The sequence below is a fragment of the Lissotriton helveticus genome, chromosome 2_1 (assembly GCF_964261635.1).
Source record: "Lissotriton helveticus chromosome 2_1, aLisHel1.1, whole genome shotgun sequence".
Taxonomy (NCBI): domain Eukaryota; kingdom Metazoa; phylum Chordata; class Amphibia; order Caudata; family Salamandridae; genus Lissotriton; species Lissotriton helveticus.
This window is the reverse complement of record NC_136059.1, coordinates 1331953264-1331973096: the sequence shown is the minus strand read 5'-3', so window position 1 is coordinate 1331973096 and position 19833 is coordinate 1331953264. Positions and strand designations below refer to the sequence as shown.

Genomic DNA, 19833 nt, shown 5'->3' with positions numbered 1-19833 from the left:
ATTGACCTGTCGGTGATGGAATCTTTGGCCTTAAAGATAAAGTCTGGCTATCCCGAAGATCCAGTAAAACCTGATTTGTTCAGAACCTTCCAGGATTCCATCTTGCGGGTGGGGCTGACGCTGATCAATAACTCCCTTCAGTCAGCAACCGTCCCTAAAACCTGGAAGCATGCCATGGTAGTCCCGCTTTAAAAAAAACCAACACTGGACACCGCCAGGCCAGACAGCTATAGACCTATTTCCCTACTACCTTACCTTGCTAAGTTTACGGAAGCTCACGTGAACTCAATTTTGACCACCTACTTGGCATCTAATGGAATTTTGGATGAGTCCCAAAATGGTTTTCGGGCCAAACACAGCACGGAATCTGCCTTATTGGCTGTTACGGAACTCCTAAGGGAGGTACAAGACCAGGGCGAGACCTCGTTTTGGATTCTGCTGGACTTGAGTCCGGCCTTCGACACGGTCTCCCACAGGCTCTTGCTTGAGCGACTGGGGGAGATCGGAGTCGGAGGAAATGCCCTGGAGTGGTTCGCGTCTTTTCTATCTGACCGTTCTTTCCAGGTGCATGCTCCACCATACTCGTCCAGCAGGCACTCTCTAGAGTGTGGGGTCCCGCAGGGCTCTGCGCTCAGCCCCACATTGTTTAATGTGTATGTCCGCCCCCTGGCTGTGTTGGCTCGAGATCGTAAAATAAAGCTAATATCGTACGCAGACGATACACAGCTTCTTTTTACCTTCTCTAAAAACATCGAGTCGGACCAATCCAAATTCCAAGAAGACATTCTGGCCATATCAAATTGGTTGTCCCAGAATTGTCTTCAGTTAAATTCCTCCAAAACTGAGGTACTTGTAGTAGGCAATGATATTCAGAAATGGGATAGTCAATGGTGGTCTTCTACACTAGGACCCCCACCCATCCCATAGGAGGTAGTAAAAAACCTAGGGGTGATGCTGGATAATTCACTCACTATGGAGGCACATGCTAAGAAAGTGGCAGGCACTTGTTATGGCCGTCTACGCTCCCTTAAACCCATTATGGGCTTCTTTGAGCCTTTCACTCGTCAGGTTATAGTCCAATCCTTAGTCTTATCCCACCTAGACTATTGCAATGTTCTTTTGTCTGGCTCTAACCTGACGGTGATAAATAGACTTCAAAGAGCCCAGAATGCTGCTGCCCGTATTCTGTTTGCACTTCCAAAAATTTGTCATACCGCGCCGATTCTCAGACGCCTACACTGGCTACCAATCAAACAGCGTATACAATTTAAAATGCTGTGCACAACCCATAGAATTTTGTATGGCTCAGGCCCACAAATTCTGCAGGGACTCGGTGCATTCTATGTTCCCACGCGCGCACTCCGCTCAGCGCATCTATCCCTCGCCAGTACTATTAAGATCCGGAGAAGTAGAGCTGATGGTTGCTCATTTAGGTACTTAGCCCCGAGGTTATGGAACTCGATCCCTTTAAAGGCTCGGGCTACCATTAACCATATGCTTTTCCGGAAACAGATTAAAACCTGGTTGTTTTCTTCCATCTAATGCACCCTCATCTGCCTCGCAGGTACATCCTCTGACATGTCCATAAGCGCTGGGACGCCCCGTTGCTGGGGTAGCCATGCGCTATATAAATAAAAGTAACATAACATAACATCCAACCATTGAAAAAGCCATTTGATGGAATTTGGCCCCTCTATGGTTGCAGTATCTAAGATCAATTATCTTTCCTCATGTGTTTCTTTTAATTTGATCCCTGTGTGTTTTTCCCATTTTGATCTTTATATTAAAAATCATGTCATCTGGTTTCAGGTGCATTTCTTTGTACCGACAACTTTAAGAAGCATTGACTTTATCATCCTGGAACAGCTGTCTGACCCTAATTCTTGAAAAATAGATATCCTCTGCTGACAAACTACTAAAAATAGCCTGTGCATAAAAAAATGAAAATGCATATGAGATGTCTTTCCCAAAAAAGTAGGGCCTGGTAGTATTTCAGTCTGCCCCCTCCATAACAAATCCCCTACCCATGTGATATGTCTGCCTATATTATGTTTCTGTTGTTTCCTCAGTCAGGCCAGGAGAGAGAGATTGTCAGTTGCACAGTGGAGTCTCTGCATTAACCTGGGGGATTCTATATTTACTGATAAATATAATTTGTTTTTTGAAAAATAATGTTAATATTTTATTCCTGACTTTTTTGGGAGCTATAGGGAATAAAACACACCACCTATGATCGGGCACCCCAACTTCTTCAACATAAGTAGAAGGATGGAGTTATCAAAATTGGAGGAGGACATTGAGGTACGGCTTGTAGAATTTAAAATGCTGTGTAATATTTTTAGAGATTAGGGAGTTCAAGGCTCACTCCCTCTTGGTCAGCTGTAATACCTCCAGCTTCAATCGTGGGCGTTTCTGGGACTACACAAAAGATGAGGTGGCTTTTTCTAGTTTTTAAAAAAAGGAAGCCTCTACCTTGCAAGGAAATGTTAGGAATGAAAAGAAGAACAAGAGTAGAATTGATATTTAAATCAGGGCAGTCCGACCGATTATTGATGGGGCAGGCTTCTCTATGTTTCCATTAAATTAAATACCTTCCTCAACAAAAGGTTTAAAATTGTTAAGAACTTCTTCTGGCTCCTCTGAACAACCCCCAAACCCAATCCCCCCCGCACAATTCCTTTTCGGAACCAACTCTTTAGTTTTCCTTCAGAACATATCAGAGGAGGTACTAAGTAGCAGGCATTTGGTTTTTGTTTTGTTGATTTTAAAGCCACCTATATTCGAAATGTTTTAATCAATTGCAAGGCCATTTCATATTAAGAGACATCGGGGTTAGGAATAGGGCCGTGTCATCTGCATATAACTTTATTTTAGCTCTCATGGACAAGGGAGATACAGTGTTCGTAACCTGACAGATAAACTGGGCCAAAGGCTTGATAAAAAGGCAAATATCAAGGGGGGGAAGAGGGCAGCCTTGACGGGTGAATTGATGCATAATAGTTTGCCCTGCCAGAAAGTCACTTATTAACTGTGCTGTCGCCCGTTGTTATAATAACTAAATAGATCTTGTGAACTGGGATAAAAATTTAAACTTTTCAAAATAAACAACTCCGGTTTGAGATTTAAAGCCTTCTAGGTATCTAGCAGGATGATCATTGTTGGAATGGCATCTGCCATCACAGTATCTATAAATTCAAACATAAACGAGTATGAAAGCATAAATTACGGCCTCCAGATACTTACTAAGCTAGGTAGGTCATCACTTGATGGAGTGACATCAACATCCTATGTTTATAGGCAAGATTTGAAGGCAAGGGATCTAATTTGCTCCCATAACACAGTTGAGGTCGCCCATTCAAATTAGGGGTGTGCCTACATATGGTGCGAGTTTGTCTAAGATTGGGGAAAAAAGCCCAGTCATCTGTGTTTGGGGCATACATTTTCACTAGATCCCTATTGTTTAGTTTGCCTTGCACTATAACAAAGCGTCCCTCTCCTACAAGTTGTATAGTACTGGTTGCAAATGGAAGACTCCGTGTGAGCCACAAGCCCACCCCTCTCGAATGTATAGTGTAGCTCGAATTAAGGAAGTCCCCCTTCCATTTGCGTGTCCTAGTTTCAAGGCTTTATTTTGGCTTTAGCAACCATAAAAATTCATAAATAGACAAACATTTTGCTACCTCACTCAAAAGAAAAAAATAGCAGTAGTAAAATAAATAGGCCTAAAAGCATTAAAACCACCATAGACATCATATTACAAAACACTCAAAAGTTAAATATGATGCAGTACTTAAGTCAAATAAAATGTCTTACAGACCTCATATGTCAAGCTATGTAAAAGTTTTAACTGGCAACATTATTTATAATGTGCATACATCAGGTAATTAGTTACACGTGGTAAGAGGTATGGTCCTTCGATTAAATTGTCACAGTTACTTTGTTAGATCTAATTCTTTATGCCCATGTTAAAAATCTAGAAACACTGAAAACAATTAGCTCTATTGTGTTACATCTACAAATCCCGGTTGCTTCCAAATAATGGGCGATGCCCAATGATTGCCACACTGGGATAATCAATTTCTTGCGGGACAAGATATAGCTGGGGCAAAAAAAATAATGTATCCCCCGATTGCTTCAACTGAAGGCAGAAGGGACAGTTAAGAGATTGTGAGCTTTTTTTGCCCATTGTAGAAGTAAAATAAATGAACAATTCTAAGCTTTACAATGTTTTGGCCGGGGTGGGGCATATTTTTTTCAGATATGGCTCGAAGCTCAAGCTACTTTAATCGTTCAAAACTTCTTGGTTATAATGTCCACTTTTTGATCTTTACTAATTTGTTACAGCATACATTCCCAGTAAGCTTATTTCAGTTTTATAGTAGCACCCTTTGCCATTGTATGAGGGGTGAACCATACCTCCTCCATCTTAACAAGCTTGCACAAGGCTTTTATCTTCCTTAGCCAAGGGGTACAAACTCTCTTATTCAAAATAACAATCTTCTCGAAAGCTTTTCTGTGTATATCAAGTTTCGGAGTTGTCTTAATGCATACCCAATGTGTTAAGTTTTAGTGGGATCACATAGTCAATACTTCACATCAAAGTGGTTTAAGAGGTGTAGTTACTGGGAGGTTGAAAAGAACCCTAATAAATGTATTTGCGGCTACATTGAGCAAGGACACATCTGCCCATCCCCATATCTCTACACCATAAGCTGCCTCTGACAAAGCTGTGGCCCTGTATACCTCCAGAGCTGGGGTTACTGCTCCACTGGAGGTGGCCTTTTATTTCTTTCCTATGGTCATCACCCTTTGGACCAACATCGTTCTGCTTATCCTTAGATGTGGTGCCCAGGACATGTTGTCGGACAATCTTACACCCACATAGTCAAACACTCTACTGGATCCAGGGGTGCCTCCTCTATCCACATTTTACCTCTAAAGAAGCGGTGGGGATTCTGTGCCATAAACTTTGTCAGCTTGTGTGCTTCTGCTAGTAGTAGATTTGCCTCTTGTAAAGAAAGTACTTGTGCACCTTGTCTGTGTAAATATGCCCCACATTTAAACTCTTGGAGTAGTGCTTAAGATCCCTAACATTCCATGTTAAGAGTGTGTTCTCTTCCATTAGCTGTATATCAATGGGTGTGTCTGGCCTTTATCTCTCCCCTCCCCCACCCCCAGAGCTATGTCGTCATCTGTGTGTTCATACCCAATAAACAGTAAGGAAAGGGAGGTGCTGCATGGGTACCTTTGCTTAAGATCCGAGTGATGGGAGCTTGGTTATGGACTGCAACTTTTGGTGCCCCCAATAATTGAAAAGGTTTGCACAAGTCAAACAGTGTGAACTGAGAAAATGAACTGTGTAAAACATGTCAACTAGTGTTAGGCAACAATACTTAGCAGTTGGGAAACAGTTGTGCATACGCTGGCCTTACCTTTGTAGTGTGCTTGGGAGCTCCACACACGGCTCCACTGCAGGTCACAGGTCCTACCCTTAATTGGGTGGGGAAGTGGCAGTGAAGGTTTGTATGCCCCCAAACTTGTCCCAGCTGTAGATAGGGGTTCACTCAATGTTCATAATGGCTTGTGCTTCGAGTTTCATGGTTTCATCATAGTTTTGTGAGGCGGGAGGCTATCCAGCGTCTACGACATAGTGCTTCATGGCCCTTGAGGGCACTGCGTTACTCCTTCCCTGTCATTCTCACTGTGCTACTGTGTCCTTTCTGATGTCCAATCAGTCCCAATCCTGGGCTGATTCTGTAAACTATGCCTTACCCTCATAGGATCTTCAGGGTATCTGAGTAGAATATCATGTCTTCGTGCATTCTCTGCAACATTGCTTTACCGCCTCTAGTGACCGCCTACGTTTTTGTGCCTGCTGTGCATAGTCTGAAAAATCCTCATTCGTGCTTCTTTAATGAGCAGGTTTGTTGTAGGGCATTTTAGGACCCGAGCACAACTTTCCCGATTCATGCCCTTATATAGGTACAATTCACATTGCCCTAATATAGGCATAGAAATCATACCCATATTTAGACATAGACCATGCAGTCCAAATACAGGCATGGCTACTTCTACTAGTTCCAAAAAGCCACAACGATTTCTTGGAAAACTCTGCTTCAGCAGTCCGGGACATCTCCTTTCTTGAATATTGATTTGTCCTAGAAATCATGGAGTTTTCAAAGAAGCGCCATTACCTTGGGGTTCTTTGGTGATGTTATTATCTCCGACTTTACGTCAAACTAGGCACCTTCAAAGTATAAATATGCCTTCACTTGCTCGAGCAAAAACACGATGGTTTGGAGCAGTTCGACTATCTACTTGCCAGACGTAGCTCGCTACAGCAAGTGCTGAAGGAAGCCGACCCTCCAGCTGACACACTGACAGTCCTTTCTCTCGCTGAGAATCCAGCTCCAGTGTTTCCAAGCTCCCCTTGCGGGGTGTTGGAAAATCGAGTCCCAAGACACAGATACCAGACCTCCTTCATTCTAAAACCAAGGTACAGAGCTGATTAGACCCTAAGAGAAATCTTGGTTAGATTCTTGGCAAAGAAAAACTAAACCTATGCTACACCTCACGTACTACTTCCATCGTACTAGACTTAGGTTAGGTACATTGGGGTAGGCGTATTTTAGAAGCACCAGTTGAGTACTTTTAGCCTTTGTTATTTATGTATGTATTAATATGTGGTTTAGAAACCATACAATGCTTTTACAGTATAATTTTATAATACTCTTCTTACTGTACGCATTATACTTTGCAACCAGTATTACGATTGTTGCAGTTCACTTTACTTGCTAAACTGTTCAATAAACCCTTTTTATTGAAAACGCCTGTCTCTCTATTTCTCTGCACCTCTGATGAAACGAAACATGCATGATTGACTGAGTAAAATATCTATCTATTGTTTCCACGACTCTGAAGATACGTTTATTCTTGGGGAAGCAAAGTTGTCATGTTTATGCGGTTGTCAGAAACTAATCCCTTCTTGTTTATTCGAGAAAGTTTCTAGTGACCTCTGAGCTAGCCGACACTCACAATTAAGTCTAATATATTCGATAGAGACCTAGTCGACCTCAGTCCTACGTCAAATCTATAGGATATGTTATTCCAATGCACAGAGCCTATTGGGAATATAGGAACTACACTACAGGTTGCTGGTTTACCATGCTACTTGTAATTGGGATTCTCGGTCATTGTAGTTAAGTAGCCTAAAGAGACTAGTCATTGGTGAAGATCCTGGTGAGAGGGAGCCCACCAGTACTCTCTGAGCTTTATCGATTGAGAAGAAGCGCAATAGTCCTTTTGGTTGCCACGGTTTCAAGATCCACCGATCAAGCTAGAGTTCAAGACGGTTGCCCTCCGCACACTCCGGGAGCCTCACCAGGCATATATTATTTCTGTGCAACTTGTTCTCTGCGTCTTCAACGCTGGATTCCAGGATCTTTATCTTGCACAAGTTGTCATTGGTTACCATGGTGGTGCTGCAGATGTCTTTCTCAGTGTCTTCAACCTGTTGTTTCACAAGTGTCACAAGCTCGGTGACACCACGCAGTCGCGTTCATTTTATATTCCAATGACGACCTAGTTTCCTGTTCCGCCTTGAGTATATTTGACAAGGAAGGGTTGTAAGCACTGTGCTCCATGTTAGTCTGATGGTCCTTCTGTGACAGCAGTGTGGTATATTTATCGATGGTTGCCTGCGCTGGTGCTCCTTCTGCTTCCCTTGACCATGTTCACAACTTGTGCCAGGCCTGGAGCAGCCTTTTGCTGTGGATCTCCCTTAGAGTTGGGCCTGTAGGTGCACCCAGCGTGAAGGACCAACACATCTTGTCAAACCCCTGATTATGCACAGAATAGATGCTCAGATGGTGCGCACCACGCTGTTGTCGTTCTAGATCCAAGCCGGTCCAGTTTCAGTACTGTTCACCCAGTTAACTAGTAGTATGGGCAGCTCTTTGCACCCGCCTCATCTGACCTAAGTAGGCTGATGACTCTCCATGGGCCAGCAGCAGCAGGGGCGTAGCTGGTCAAGTTGCCCAGGATCCACTGGCCAGCTTAAGTGAGTTTCTTTTCTTTTTTTTAGCTCTGGCCATGTGTGCGCTGTTTAGCATGGACCTCAGTGTTCTTTCCTGGCGCTTCCTTGTCCCTGCTTTGCAGTTTCTCGATCTCCACACTCACCATGGGCCCCCACAGCAGGCCAGCAGCATCCTGCAGTGGGAACACCCCCAGCTCTCCCATTCTCCCCCTTTGTGTAGGTCTGCAGCAGCATAGGCCCCAGGTATGGTCGTTTGGCGGTTCAGCGTGGTCTCACCTAGTGATGGCAAACAAGGGGGACTTCGGGCCTAGGGGCACATCTTTGAATCTCAATGCACTGCTTTTGCTCCTCGAGGTAAAGGGGGAATATTTCAGTTGTTAAGCTTCAGTTGGGGTGCAGATTTATACAGGATTTTAAGCCAGGGCCACAGTATGTCTCTACACCATAATGGCTAAGCTACTCTCCTTATTCCATTGCATATATTGTCCTGTGTGCTCTCTCCTAATGTGTACTCGAGTACCCGTTTGTCTTTGCATGCCAACTTTGAAGATTGTGCCCCCAAGCACTCCCCCTTACCTCAGCTCTTATTTTCAATTGTTATCTTTAAAAGATGTGTGATGTAGGCCTTTAGCACTTTAACTTTTTACTGTCTCAAATAGTCACATCTGCCAAATCCTTACCTAATCTGTACGACCTGTATTGTGTTATGTTTTTTGAAAGTAGGGTGCCCCCAGACTGCTTCTCTTCAGTATCAATAAAAGCCAAATCTTATAAACTTTGTTCAATTACAGCTTGTTGTCACCAGGGGATTCTAACCACCACCAAAAACCTATAAACGTTACTGGGTAGACTTTTATCGCTCTCCTTTTTTGCCAATTGGTCAGGCTGGTTAGCATGAGTAGATGTTGATTGCTGCTTTAATAGGCCGTCACACACATGTAGGTATGTGCCTGGGTCAAATGATTGCTTCCTTTCACTCTCCCTGGTGTCACTTATACTTGTCCAGCCTATTGTCACACCCTTGCTAGGCCTGGGTTTTCCACCCAGGCATTTCAAGAGACACCCTTCACTAGTGGCTGCCTGCCTGCTCCAGCTACCGAATTTGTATCCTAATTGTTTCCCCCATGCATAAGAATGGAGCATGTCAGATTTTGACCAGTTTACATAAAGCCTATGTTCTATATGGGAGCGGCATGTGTTAGAGGATATTTACATTTTCTTTAGGGGCACAGACCGTTTCCTCCTCCTGACTTGGCTGTTTATTCTGTTGTTTGATATCCATTGGTATCTACATGATATAGGGTGCCCAGCGTCGCACATTTTCCTATCCAGTTTTTTCTTCTGTTTTTTCATTTTGTTTTATTTTAAACAATCTTTTGGTTGAAGATTTCAAATGAAGATGCACTGCTCACCTCAATAGGAGGCACTGAATCACTGTCTCATTCCGTCAAGGACCAACCCCCCTAATGCAGGAGGTCCCTTGGGTCCAGCTGACTGAGATCACATCATGTGCTGAGGCCCAGGATCGCAAGACCCTCTCCCAAATTTTCGGGCAGCTCTTCCTGTCGCAGACTTGATTTTCAGCAAGGGAGCTCCAGTTCATGTCCATTTTCAATCCTTCAGGTTGGATATAACCAGGGACTTCCCACAGTTGGACCACATTTCTCCTACCCACCATAAGACCCAACCTCCAAACTGGTGTATCATTTTCTGGTAGTGGAGAGAACATGGCTTTCTGTTGAATTACCCCTGTGAGTAGTCCGTCTTCCAGAGGAGATGCGTCCATCAGGGGAACATCTCTGTGGACAGCAGTTGCCAGAGCAATGCTCAACTGTAGGAACCTGAACTCCCAAGTGTCTGCCAGGTTGAACGCCCTTGGAAGGGCATTGTTTAAGGACTGCCCCATTCCCCAAACAGCTTAAGAATGCCAATCAAATCACAATTCCTGAGTCCCTGTCTCCCTGAGCATTTCACTTTTCCATAGTTGGGTTACCTGTGTTATGGTTTTATCCCACTTTTAAAGCCTTAATGTTCTATCCTAAATCTGGAGTACCATCGGGGTGTTCTGTGAAAGCAACGCCTAACTCACAGATTTGTACAGCTGGGTCTGATAACCTCCCGAGCCCCTCGCTTGTCTGCCTATCCATATTTAGAGTTCCTGTGTCCCACCTGGGCTAGCTGCCTCACTTTTTTCAAAATACCTTTAGGCTGCTATGCTGGTGTCATTAACAACAAGGAGGCATATTTAAGTGTTTGTTTTACAGTTTAAAAGTCAGCAAACTTTAAGGATTGTCCTTTACTTGTTACTCTTTAGTCGATAGCCCATGTGCTCGAGGTTCAACGCCAACTTAAATGTATTTATTTTCAGGTGTTTCAGAGTTGTTTGAGGTCTGCCCTCAGATATGTGTCACTAAATACAGGAATCTGCCTGTTTGTCACTTTGACCTATGGATATGTGGTGGCTGATAAAGAGACCTTTCTGGGGCGTAGTAGGGTACCGGTGTCTGTAAGCAGCACAGAACATCTGGGTCAATAAATGCCTTGTGTAGGGGAGCCAATGGAATGATTTCAGTACCGTTGTCACCTCTATTTATTTATTTTGGTATAATCTGGCTGCCTGATTATACTGTCTCTGCAGTCTGTGAATTAGGTTCTTTGATCTTCTAGGTTGTTTCTCTTTTTAGTATACATTTTTCTCGTATGTCCAATCTAGATATGACCTTATGGACAATTAGTATGCTAGTAGCTGTGCTGATAAGCCTACAAAGGAGTAAAATCTCCAGTGAGTTAGATAAAGTGCCTGAACAAAAAGGCATTCAGATCAAATTTTGAAACAGCTTTTTTTCTCCTCAAAAAAAAGTACTCTCCTCTTCATTTTTACAGTTGGCTTTGGTGCTGGGCCAGTGGAGGGTGGCTATCAGATGGATGGGGCATTGCGCCCTGTCGGACGAACACTGAGACAGGGATGTAGTGGAGGGGGCTTTAGAGGAGAAACTTCAAATGAAGTAGAACAGGAGGGATGCTAAGCTGGGCGATGACTTGGTCACATGGAGGGCCCTGGCGAAAAGGTTTGTAGCTCCGGCAGACAATCCCTCAATTGGGGGCAACACAGACATTTGGAGTTCCTTTGCCCTCAGAGCATTAGGGCGTGATTGGTAGTGTTTCTTGGCTATTTCACTGCATTGTCACTGGTTGATTGATCCCTATGTATTTGTTGTTTTAAGTATGGGGTTGTCTCCACAGCTGCTCGCTATGTATTGTGGCTACTGTTGTAAGAGCTGCACTTTTGGTTAACCTGAAACTGATAAAGGTTCTTAAAATCTCCGTCTAGTTTGTCTGTTTTATTTTCTCTTGCTATCTTGTTCCTCCATTCAAATACATTTTCACAATTATATTATTGTTTGCAATCTAGAACCCTGGCCAAATACCAATGAATACATTGAAAGACAATTTGACCTTAATGACAAGTTATATCTACTTTACTTCAATAAATACACCCTTTCCTTCCCAGAAAAACAACTAAGCAAAAACCAAGCAGCTGGTGGTGCAGAGAAAGAAGTTTTGGATGCAAATTATCTGCCTTTGCCAAGCAGTGATGATAGGGAAAGCAATCCAGACCGTGAGCCATATCTATCTGAAAATGAAGTTAACCCTCCTTCCTCTGTTTCCAAACAAAGACGCCGAGTCAAACCTGCATCGACTTTTGCTGCTGCACATCCAGAGCAGGATTCTTTAACCTCTGAAGCTAAGGGAAAGAAAAAGGTGTCAAGAAAACAGAATCGGCATGTTTCAACAAGTAAGCTATTAGTGTATTATTGTTCTCTGTAAGTGTTGTACAGCGTAACCTTCTATAAGGGAGATGCGGTCTAAAGACATGGTAAATCTTCAATTCTTTAGGTCGAGTAATTTTAATTACTCGAAACCTATTACATCTGAACCAAAGTGTCTTGAACCAGCCGGATTTCCTACAATTCATGTTAATTTTTCAACCGTGACGCTTCTCCAGCGCGCGCTTGGCCCGTTCCCTCCCACTCGCTTGCAGCCCGCCCCCCCACCAGGCTTCGACTTTGTGATGGACGCTACATAAATGACAGCGCTCACTCCCTTACTCAAAGTTTCTTTATTTACATTTGCTCTGTCTCGCTTCTCCAGCGCGCGCTTGGCCCGTTCCCTCCCACTCGCTCGCATCCCGCCCCCCCACCAGGCTTCGACTCTGTGATGGACGCTATATAAATGACAGCGCTCACCCCCTTACTCAAAGGTTCTTTTTTTACATTCGCTCTGTCTCTTCTTAACTCTCATTGCGCACTCCCTACCTACTTCTCGTTCGCAGTGGCTCTTTTTCCCTCTGCCATTTCTCACTTACACTCTGTCTTCTCACCACATCAAAGGCTACTGCTGCTCCTCCGTCCCCCCCCACCCCCAGCAATGCCGAAAGCTTGTTTTGGTACTTCCCCATAGTGCCTCCTCGTTTCCTGCTGTGTCCGTCCTGAATGCCAAGCCTGTATGGAGTTTGCCTGTAGTTGCTCTGCTCTAGGTTACCCTATTTTAAGCCAGCAGTGTCCCTACTTCAATGTTAAACGTTTGGACTGGTGAAAGGCTTATGTTAAAATCGTTTACATTTATTTATGTGGGGACGGTGTGGGAATGTACACAGCCAATGGTAAAGTCTAGATTCACCATGTTTGCCTTGGAAAACACAACAAATAAGAGACCTGTGTGTAAATATTTGTGGCGACCTCCAGGGCAGGTTTAAACCGGATACCGCAGCTCTGCCAGCCTCTAGTAATCTGACTCCAAACATATTTTAAACCACCTCAGAATGCAAATGTGTTTGGATACACTATATATATATATATATATATATATATATATATATATATATTTAGTTGTATAGCATTTTTAAACACTATCGGCCGCCGAGAGCCACTCGGGCTGTACTGGAGTCTCAGAAACGTCATCAACAGTTGCCCTCTTACTCCAGGTGTATGATTTGTGGATGTATTGTATACAGACAACAATCTTTTTTCAGAAGGATTTAAAAATATTCTAGCTGGGACACTAAATTTAACCTAGACTTCTAGGTGATGCGTTTGTTTTACTATTATTTTGTGCAAGAGGTGAATGTTTTTTCAGCGTGCCAGCGCTACATCTTTGGCCTGACCTTTGTTTCCGCTACTATTCGCTGCTGACATGATTCCAAACCTAACCATACTATGCTGTTAGCTCCCTATGCCTCTCACTCCAGCATGTATATTGTTAATGTATCCTCCTCTGACCAAACCCTCCAACTCCACCCTCCAACTCCACCTCCACCCTCCAAATCCACCCTCCAATTCCACCCTCCAACTCCACCCTCCAACTGCACCCTCCAACTGCACCCTCCTACTGCACCCTCCAACTGCACCCTCCAACTGCACCCTCCAACTGCACCCTCCAACTGCACCCTCCAACTGCACCCTCCAACTGCACCCTCCAACTGCACCCTCCAACTGCACCCTCCAACTGCACCCTCCAACTGCACCCTCCAACTGCACCCTCCAACTGCACCCTCCAACTGCACCCTCCAACTCCACCCTCCAACTCCACCCTCCAACTCCACCCTCCAACTCCACCCTCCAACTCCACCCTCCAACTCCACCCTCCAACTCCACCCTCCAACTCCACCCTCCAACTCCACCACCCTCCAACTCCTCCACCCTCCAACTCCTCCACCCTCCAACTCCTCCACCCTCCAACTCCACCCTCCACCCTCCAACTCCACCCTCCAACTCCACCCTCCAACTCCACCCTCCAACTCCACCTCCACCCTCCAACTCCACCCTCCAACTATACCCTCCAACTATACCCTCCAACTATACCCTCCAACTATACCCTCCAACTATACCCTCCAACTCCACCCTCCAACTCCACCTTCCAACTCCACCCTCACCCTCCAACTCCACCCTCTAACTCCAACTATACCCTCCAACTATACCCTCCAACTATACCCTCCAACTATACCCTCCAACTATACCCTCCAACTATACCCTCCAACTATACCCTCCAACTCCACCCTCCACACTCCACCCTCCACACTCCTCCACGGGGATACCACCACATCACTCGGGGATACCACCACATCACTCGGGGGATACCACCACATCACTCGGGGATACCACCACATCACTCGGGGATACCACCACATCACTCGGGGATACCACCACATCACTCGGGGATACCACCACATCACTCGGGGATACCACCACATCACTCGGGGCACCACCACATCACTCGGGGATACCACCACATCACTCGGGGGCACCACCACATCACTCGGAGACACCACCACATCACTCGGAGACACCACCACATCACTCGGAGACACCACCACATCACTCGGAGACACCACCACATCACTCAGAGACACCACCACATCACTCAGAGACACCACCACATCACTCAGAGACACCACCACATCACTCAGAGACACCACCACATCACTCAGGGACACCACCACATCACTCAGGGACACCACCACACCACTCGGGGGCACCACCATATCACTCGGGGGCACCACCATATCACTCGGGGGCACCACCATATCACTCGGGGGCACCACCACATCACTCGGGGGCACCACCACATCACTCGGGGGCACCACCACATCACTCGGGGGCACCACCACATCACTCGGGGACACCACCACATCACTCTGGGACACCACCACATCACTCTGGGACACCACCACATCACTCTGGGACACCACCACATCACTCTGGGACACCACCACATCACTCTGGGACACCACCACATCACTCTGGGACACCACCACATCACTCTGGGACACCACCACATCACTCTGGGTCACCACCACATCACTCGGGGGCACCACCACATCACTCGGGGACACCACCACATCACTCGGGGACACCACCACATCACTCTGGGACACCACCACATCACTCTGGGACACCACCACATCACTCTGGGACACCACCACATCACTCTGGGACACCACCACATCACTCTGGGACACCACCACATCACTCTGGGACACCACCACATCACTCTGGGACACCACCACATCACTCTGGGTCACCACCACATCACTCTGGGTCACCACCACATCACTCTGGGTCACCACCACATCACTCTAATACACCACCACATCATCACTCAGCACCACAACAGCACTGTCCTTGCTTGCTGCCAACAAGCATTGCCATAGCCAATAGGACTCGCATTAGGAAAGTGTAAGCTATTGGCTTTGTGAATAACGATGCTATTAATTTATATATTTTCAAAGCCAACACATATTAAAAAAAGTGTCATTTACAATACCAATAGCTCACACTTTCCTAATGCGAGACCTATTGCATTGCAAATGCTTGTTTTCTATGTCATCTCTGTCAACCCAGACTTCCCCAGTCTCCCTATACACAGAGTGAGTGAAGGAAGAGATCAAGCAAAATCTTAAGAGCATTCATCCCCCATTTTAGCGATCTTGAGTTACCATCTTTGCCACCTCTTCGCTTTCTCTGCACTCCCAATTAATCTATTTGTCACCAGTTCCTTTCATTCCTTGTTTCAGGAGGAAGAATATGCTTTATGAAGCTCCCATCTTAAACGCCTCCTCCAACTCCACCCTCCAACTCCACCCTCCAACTCCAACTCCACACTCCACCACGTCACTCGGGGACATCACTCGGAGACACCACCACGTCACTCAGGAACACCACCACATCACTCGGGGACACCACCACATCACTCGGGGACACCACCACATCACTCTGGAACACCACCACATCACTCTGGAACACCACCACATCACTCTGGAACACCACCACATCACTCGGAAACACCACCACATCACTCGGTGACACCACCACATCACTCGGGGACACCACCACATCACTCGGGGACACCTCTTCGCTTTCTCTGCACTCCCAATTAATCTATTTGTCACCAGTTCTTTTCATTCCTTGTTTCAGGAGGAAGAATATGCTTTATGAAGCTCCCATCTTAAACGCCTCCTTTGTATGCAAACCATTAATGGAAGCTTCTGTAAAAGGATAAGTGGGCCCCAGCAGAACTGAAATATCACATTGTTGTGCCCCAATTTGAGGAAGGTAGAGATTGGGTACGGGGTGAGGGATGTCACAGGGCAAGCAGTGCTTATTTGTCTTAGCTGTGTGTACTGGGGTTATTAGCAGCTGATGTCCCAGGGACCGCCTTACTATGCCTCTGCAAAACTGTGAAGTGCAATCCCTTCACCACTTGAGTATCAGTTGTGGTGACTAGCAGTCAGAGGCTTCTCAGGGAGGTAGGTTTGGGGTGTGTAGGAGCTCCTAACTCCGAAGTTATCTAGCAGAACAGTAACTGATTGTCTAATTCATTGCTTTACTTTCCTGAAGAAAAGTGCTTTAATACATATTTGTTCTCCCAGAACAGACTACAGGTGCAAATACTTTACTGGTGCTCGGGCTGCTGTGCTTTGTATCCTGGTCTCCCCTTGCCCATTCCAGAGTGACCTTCCTTTGTGTAGCTAGGCAGCCCCCCCCCTTTTCTGGTTTCCAGCTCTCAAAGACAAGTATCATGGTTTATTATAGATTATCCCTTAGAATTGTTTGTGCGCCCGCCCCCCAGCTGTCTTCCTTTTATAGTTCTCATCACTCAATCATTGTCATGGCTCTGGCCTGGCCAAGATAGTTGTGGTATTTAGAATCAATCATATTTTATTGTGCGGCAAATCATCGTGGAACACAGCCCAGCTGCCTACATCGACTCGCCGGCAGGGCGGAGGCATATAATGAGTATACACAGCGTTCGGGTCTACATCCCTGAGGCCGACCCCACGTAATTGCGGAATCATTACCACCGTACCGGAAGCATATTGACCGCTTTTAGAAAAGAGAACAAAAAGAACATCAGAACACAAACTCCCGGCTTCCTACCCCCCACCCCCCCTTCGCCCCCCTCCCACCCACCCCTCTGCATCAGCTCTTCTAAATGGCAGCAAACTCTCACAATCCAGTCTTTCTTTGCATGAACACAACCCCATCACCTCAGGTGTGCGCTACGGCCCCAACAGGCTCCAAAGGAATAAGCTGTAGTATTTGCAAATACTTCGGACACGTCACTTCCCTTAAATCTTTGGACAAAAGCTGCACAAAGGGCTCCCAGAGGGCGGCATAATCGCCACCCTTCCCATCCAATCCCAAGGACATGCGCTCCATAGCAAGGGTGTGCCATAGCCGCTGGAACCAGTCCCGAGGATCAGGAAGCACCGGGGATCCCCATTGCGCCAGCAGAACCTGTCGAGCTGCCAATAGAGCTAACGCTATCTGTTTACCTCTCCGGGACCGCAAGGGGAAGGATTTAGGATGCGTGAGACCCAATAGGACATGCTCGGGCAATCTAGGCAATGTAATCTGAAAAGCAGCGTCCAATTCGTCAAGAACTGTTGCCCAATAGCGTTCCAATTTTGGGCAACGCCAAAGCAGATGGTCCAGGGTCCCAGTCATCCCGCAGCCCCTCCAACAGAGGCCCGACTTAGCCTTCTCCCACGCCTGCACGCGCGCCGGAGTGTAGTACCAATAGGTGACTGTTTTATAGGCAGATTCGGTTCCTGTAGTGTTAGAGGTCGTGTGGTGTGCCCGATAGAACACCTGGTCCCATTCCTTGGCTGTCAGTGGGCGCCCCAATTCCGTCTCCCATCGCACTTGTGCCTTTGTGCGTTGCTTCCTGGAAGTGTGCACTATCATTGCGTAGAGTTCCGAGATAAGGCTGCGGTCATCCTTTTTACAGACCAGCCAACGCTCAAAGGCCATGAGCGGCCGAGACATAAGGGCCACGTGGGCCGGGCGGGTTACCCAGTGCGCCACCTGTGCATGATAGAACTCATCTTCCGGGCCCAGCGGGAAATACTCCGTTCTCAAAGTCGAAAAAGGGATCAGGCCTTCCAGGTCAAAAAGCATGCCCACCCTCTTACAACCCTTCTCTCGCCACTTATGGAAAACCGGCGATGAGCAACCAGGCGGAAAGTCAGGATTGTCCACTATTGGTGTCATTGGGGAGGGGAAAGAGGTCCAACCTCTACGAAGAGCCAGCTGGTCCCATGCTTTGAGCGTCGGGGACGTAACCGGCGAGGAGTAAAGCCCCCATGCCCTGCTTTTACGCGGGAGCCAGAGTTCTCTCCATAGGTTACAGCCAGCCACAGTCTGATCCATAAATAACCAATGCTTACTGGACAGTGGCCTATTCCACTCCACCACGTATCGAAGGCATGTTGCCTGGAAGTATGCTGAAAGTAGGGGAAAACCCAGGCCGCCAGATGCCTTCGGGGAGGTGGCAACCTCGAATGCAAAGCGAGGCCTCTTGTTATCCCACAGGAATTTGTTAAGGAGAGTTTGTAATCGTCTTACCAGCCTGGCGGGTGCGCAAGGGGTAACATCTGAAAGAGATAAAGTACCCGAGGAAGCACCGTCATCTTTATGGCTGCGAGGCGACCAAACCAAGACAGTTTAAGGCGTGACCACTCAGACAGGGATCTAGTAACCTGCTCCACCTACACGGAATAGTTCAACGAAAGGGTTTTGGGAAGCATTGGGGCTAGCGTACACCCAGATAGGTGATAGATGAGTGCAACCACTGGAAGTCAAAGTCACGCTGGAGATCCACAACCTCAGAGGTCGGGACAGAGATGTTAAGAATTTGCGATTTAGCAAAATTAACCTTGAACCCTGCCGCCGTATGGAAGGCCCGGAACTCAGCGGACAAGCACCGCAAGGACGTATGGGGATCAGTCAGTGCCAAAATCACATTGTCTGCATAAAGGCTGATCTTATGGGTGTCGGCCCGAAGCGGATACCCGAGATGTGAGCATGGTCTCGTACACGCTGGGCAAAAGGCTCCATATAGAGCGCGAAGAGCAGCGGCGAGAGCGGGCACCCCTGGCGCGTCCCCCTCGTGATGGAAAAGGGGGCAGATTTACCGCCATTGACTCGCACTACCGCCTTGGGCCCCACATACAGGCATTGAATCCAACGTAGAAGGTTGTGCCCCACACCAAAGGCTTTCAATACCCCAAACATATAGTCCCAGTCCACGCGGTCGAAAGCTTTCTCCGCATCGATAGTTAACAGAAAAGCCTGGGCCTTGGAGCGGTGTACTAGGTCCATTAAGTGGAGCAGTCTCTTAGTGTTATCTCCCCCTTGCCTGGTCGGTATGAATCCCGCCTGGTCGGGTTCTATCACCCCATCCATTAAGGGGCTAAGTCTCGCCGCCAACACTCGCGCAAACAACTTAGCATCAATGTTGAGGAGCGATATCGGCCTATACGAGCCGCACTCGCTTGGCTCCTTCCCAGGCTTGAGGATCACAGCTATGGCCGCCTCGGTCATGGAGGGAGTGACCACCCCCGTATCAAGGAAAGAGTTAAATAGACGGGTCAAAAAGGGGGCAAGCTCCCTGCAGAATGTTTTGTAGTATATAGCCGAGTATGCGTCCGGCCCAGGTGATTTAGCTAGCTTGAGTCAGGAGATAGCCGATATAACCTCCTCAATACGTATCTCCGCATCTAGCGCCGCCACCGAGTCGGGAAGGAAGGGAGTAATATGTGAAAACGCCAGGTATTCCGCTATGGCTTCCTGCGCAGCCCCCTCCCTTGTGTATAGGGATTGGTAAAAGTGGCGGAAGGTATCGAGGATGGCAGTGTCAGTGTTGTGGGGCTGCGCCCTACCGTCTCTGATTTCTATTATGTCATGGGACTGCACCCGCGCTCGCAGCCTGTGTGCAAGCATCCTACCCCCCTTATC

At 46.8% G+C, this 19833-nt stretch overlaps 1 protein-coding gene across 4 annotated transcripts in view; it reads left to right on the top strand.

The window, feature by feature from the left end:
• Positions 1-19833, top strand: part of CENPC (centromere protein C) — a 1220926-nt gene that overhangs the window by 513140 nt on the left and 687953 nt on the right. For all 4 annotated transcript variants that reach the window (XM_078676246.1, XM_078676245.1, XM_078676249.1 and 1 more), the window contains one exon: positions 11547-11831. In XM_078676246.1, coding sequence (XP_078532372.1) covers positions 11547-11831 — 285 coding nt within the window. The remainder of the gene's footprint in view (positions 1-11546; positions 11832-19833) is intronic.